This window comes from Chrysochloris asiatica, unplaced genomic scaffold (assembly GCF_000296735.1).
Source record: "Chrysochloris asiatica unplaced genomic scaffold, ChrAsi1.0 scaffold00109, whole genome shotgun sequence".
Lineage (NCBI taxonomy): Eukaryota > Metazoa > Chordata > Mammalia > Afrosoricida > Chrysochloridae > Chrysochloris > Chrysochloris asiatica.
The window spans coordinates 8,959,210-8,962,475 of record NW_006408627.1 but is presented as its reverse complement, the minus strand read 5'-3'; the positions used below and the strand labels follow the sequence as shown (position 1 = coordinate 8,962,475).

Sequence of the window (3,266 nt, the reverse complement as noted above, 5' to 3'; positions counted from 1 at the left end):
CTTTTCAACATTCTCCACATATTCAGTGACATTAATTAAGTTGATCATGTTTCTAATTTTTCCTGCTACCTTTATCAGGTCAAGGTTCCCTAAAGAGTGAGCTCCCTTTTGCCTTCTGTCCCTTCTACTCCTGATAATAACCACTAATACACTTTGTTCTCTGTATACTCGTCTATTCTAGATATTTTATATAAGGGGAGTCATACAATATTTATCCTTTTGTACTGACTTATTTCACTCAACTTTCATCCATGTTGTAGCCTGTAAAAATATGTTTTTTAAAAGTCTACTCTGAAAGTGGAGGGTCGGCAAAAAAGAGGCAGACCCCCAACGAGATGGATTGGCACAGTGGCAGCAGCAATGGGCTCAAGTGTAACAATGATTGTGAGATTGGCGCAGCACAGGGCAGTGTTTCCTTCTGTTGTGCACAGGGTCACTATGAGTCGGTACTGACTTGACAGCACTTAACGAAAACAAAAAACAATCCAAATATATCATTGTACTACTACTTAAAACCTTTCAAAGGCTTCCCATAGACCTTGTGATAAATTCCAAACCTACTTAACAAGGATTAAAACTAAAACAAAACAAAAAATACTTATAAAATGCCTAACTATAGAATTTAAAGATAGATTGGCATGTAGTATATAGAACAATATTCCATATAAATAACTTCAGCCTTTATACAAATGAGGTCACAGGCTGACATTATGTTCTGAACTTCAGTAGGTGCGTTGGTCCTCACAAACATGAATGGTTCCAAATGGCCATCTTTGTTTCCTTATAATCAAGTTATTTTACTCACTGTTAGGGCTTCGATGGAAAGGTTTTATAAAATGCAATAGCTCTATGAAGACACTGTTCATACTGATCTGAATTAAATTTGTATAGAGCAGACTTTTAAAACAAATGTAAATATCACTAAACATCTTCCCTCCTACAACCTGTACTTAGAGATGTTCTTTCTGTAAACTAAATAAAGAGTAATAAAAATAAAAATTACTCAACTAAACAAAACAAAACAAAAAACTCCTGTGTTCTGGTCCAGCAGCTTTTTTTCACATCTAGTTTAAACTTTAGCAATAACAGAAGCCTGGACCCATTGTTATTGAGTTGATTGGGATGCATAGTGACCCTCTAAGACTGAATTGAATTGCCCCAAGGGTTTCCAAGGTCGGAGTCTTGGTGTGATGCTGTAGAATCAACACTGGATTGTTAACAATAAAGTTGGTGGTTCAAACCTACCAACTGCTCCTTGGAAACCCTATAGGTGTTGCTATGAGTCAGAACCAACTCGATGACATTAAACAACAACAACAATCCATAGGAAAGCAGACTGCCATGTCTTTTTCCCTCAGAGTATCTGGTGGCTTTGAAATGCCAACTTTTCAGTTAGCAGTCAAGCTCTTAACCAGTGTGCCACCTGGACTCCTTCTTTTAAAAAACCAAATCCATTAGCATGGAGTTGATTCTGACTCATAGCACACTTAGAGGACAGAACATTACATATGGCATAAGGTTTTCAAGGCTGTGAATCTTCACAGAAACAAACTGCTTTTCAAACTGCCAATGTTTCAGCCAGCAGCTAGCTTTTAACCACTGTGCCATCCTGGTGTTTAGTTCAACACCTGACTGCCTCCCTTTTTGCAGCTAGCAGCAGTATGGAGTACTTCTTTCTTACCTGGCAACTTTCATCATCCATCAGATCTCAGAAGGAACATGATTTTTTCAAAGTGGGTCTGTCTGCTCCTCTCCTCCTCACAACATACTTCATTTTCTGGAAATTATGTCTGCAGGGTCTTTCTGTTTTTCCCATTCTCTGATGAATTTCCTGATGTAGGGACTGTAACTTATTCTACATATATAACATATTACGACTACCTAGCCCATAAAGATTTACAGCCTCGGAAACCCTGTACAGAGTCACTATGAGTCTGAACTGACTCCACAGCACACAACAACAACAACAACAGTCCTAGTGTGGTAGAACTGGACCAAATGCACTGGACCAAAAGGTCAGTTTAAACTGCAAGTTTGGCAGTTTAAACTCACCAGCTGCTCCTCAGGAACCCTATACAGGGTTGCTGTGAGTTGGAACCAACTCAATGGCACTTAACAACATTACCTAGCCTAAGAAACCCTGGTAGCTAAGGAGCCCAAGTGGATTAAGATCTGGGCTGCTGATTACAAGGACAATCGTTTGAATCTACCAGTCCCTCCATGGGAGAAAGATGAGGCTTTACACAACCACCACCTACTTGCCACCATATTGCCTAGCATAAGGTAAACTGCAATAATCATTCAGTGAATGATTATGTAAATTAACACCCCAGACTAGACCAGCAATGGCTCCCTGTGGGTTGACTCCAATTCTGAAAGACTATCTGCCTCACCAGGCCATTCATCATTTTAGATTTTCTACATCCCATAATCTATAGTCCAGTATTTTGTTGTTAAGTATCATCAAGCCAGTTCCAACCCCCATGTTTAACGTTTCTGAGGAGCAGCTGATGAGTTTGAACCACCGACTTTACTGTTCAAAACAACTTTGCAGCCCAGAGCATTAACCCATAGTGCCACACCAGGACAGTATTGTTGTTGCTGTTGTTAAGTGCCGTTGAGTCGATTCCAACTCATAGCGACCCTAAACAGGGTTTCTGAGGCTGTAAATCTTTACAGCAGCAGAAAGCCTCATCTTTCTCCCATGGAGCAGCTGGTAGTTTCAAACTGCTGACTTTGCAGTTCACAGCCCGATTCATAACCACTATGCTACCAAAGTTCCTTCCAGGACAGTATAGCAAGGGGGATATCATCAGAGAAAGCTCATGCTATTAGGCAGCCAGAACATCACAACAGCCTCCTCTATGAGGCCCCACATGGCTTGATAATTTATAGGGCTGCCCTAACATTGGTAAAAATAGTGTCAGATATAGTGCCAGAAGATGAGCCCCACAGGATGGAAGACACTCAAAATGCTACTAGGGAAGAGCTACCTCCCCAAAGTAGAGTTTACCATGACGACGCAAATGGAGTAAAGCCCTTGGGACCTTCATTTGCTGATGGGCAACAACTCAAAATGAAGAGAAACATCTGTAAATATCCATTAATAGTTGGAATATAGAATGCACAAAGTATGAATCTAGGACAATTGGAAATGGTCAAAAATAAAGTGCAATGCATAAACATCAATATTCTAGGCATTAGTGAGATGAAGTGGATTGATATTGGCCATTTTAAATCTGATAATCATATGGTTTACTATGACA

At 40.0% G+C, this 3,266-nt stretch overlaps 1 protein-coding gene across 1 annotated transcript in view; it reads right to left on the bottom strand.

The window, feature by feature from the left end:
* The window catches only part of HERC6 (HECT and RLD domain containing E3 ubiquitin protein ligase family member 6), an 88,090-nt gene that overhangs the window by 6,844 nt on the left and 77,980 nt on the right, over window positions 1–3,266 (bottom strand). Inside the window, exon 18 of the mRNA XM_006867774.1 lies at window positions 1,770–1,855. Within this exon, the coding sequence (XP_006867836.1) occupies window positions 1,770–1,855 (86 nt within the window). The remainder of the gene's footprint in view (window positions 1–1,769; window positions 1,856–3,266) is intronic.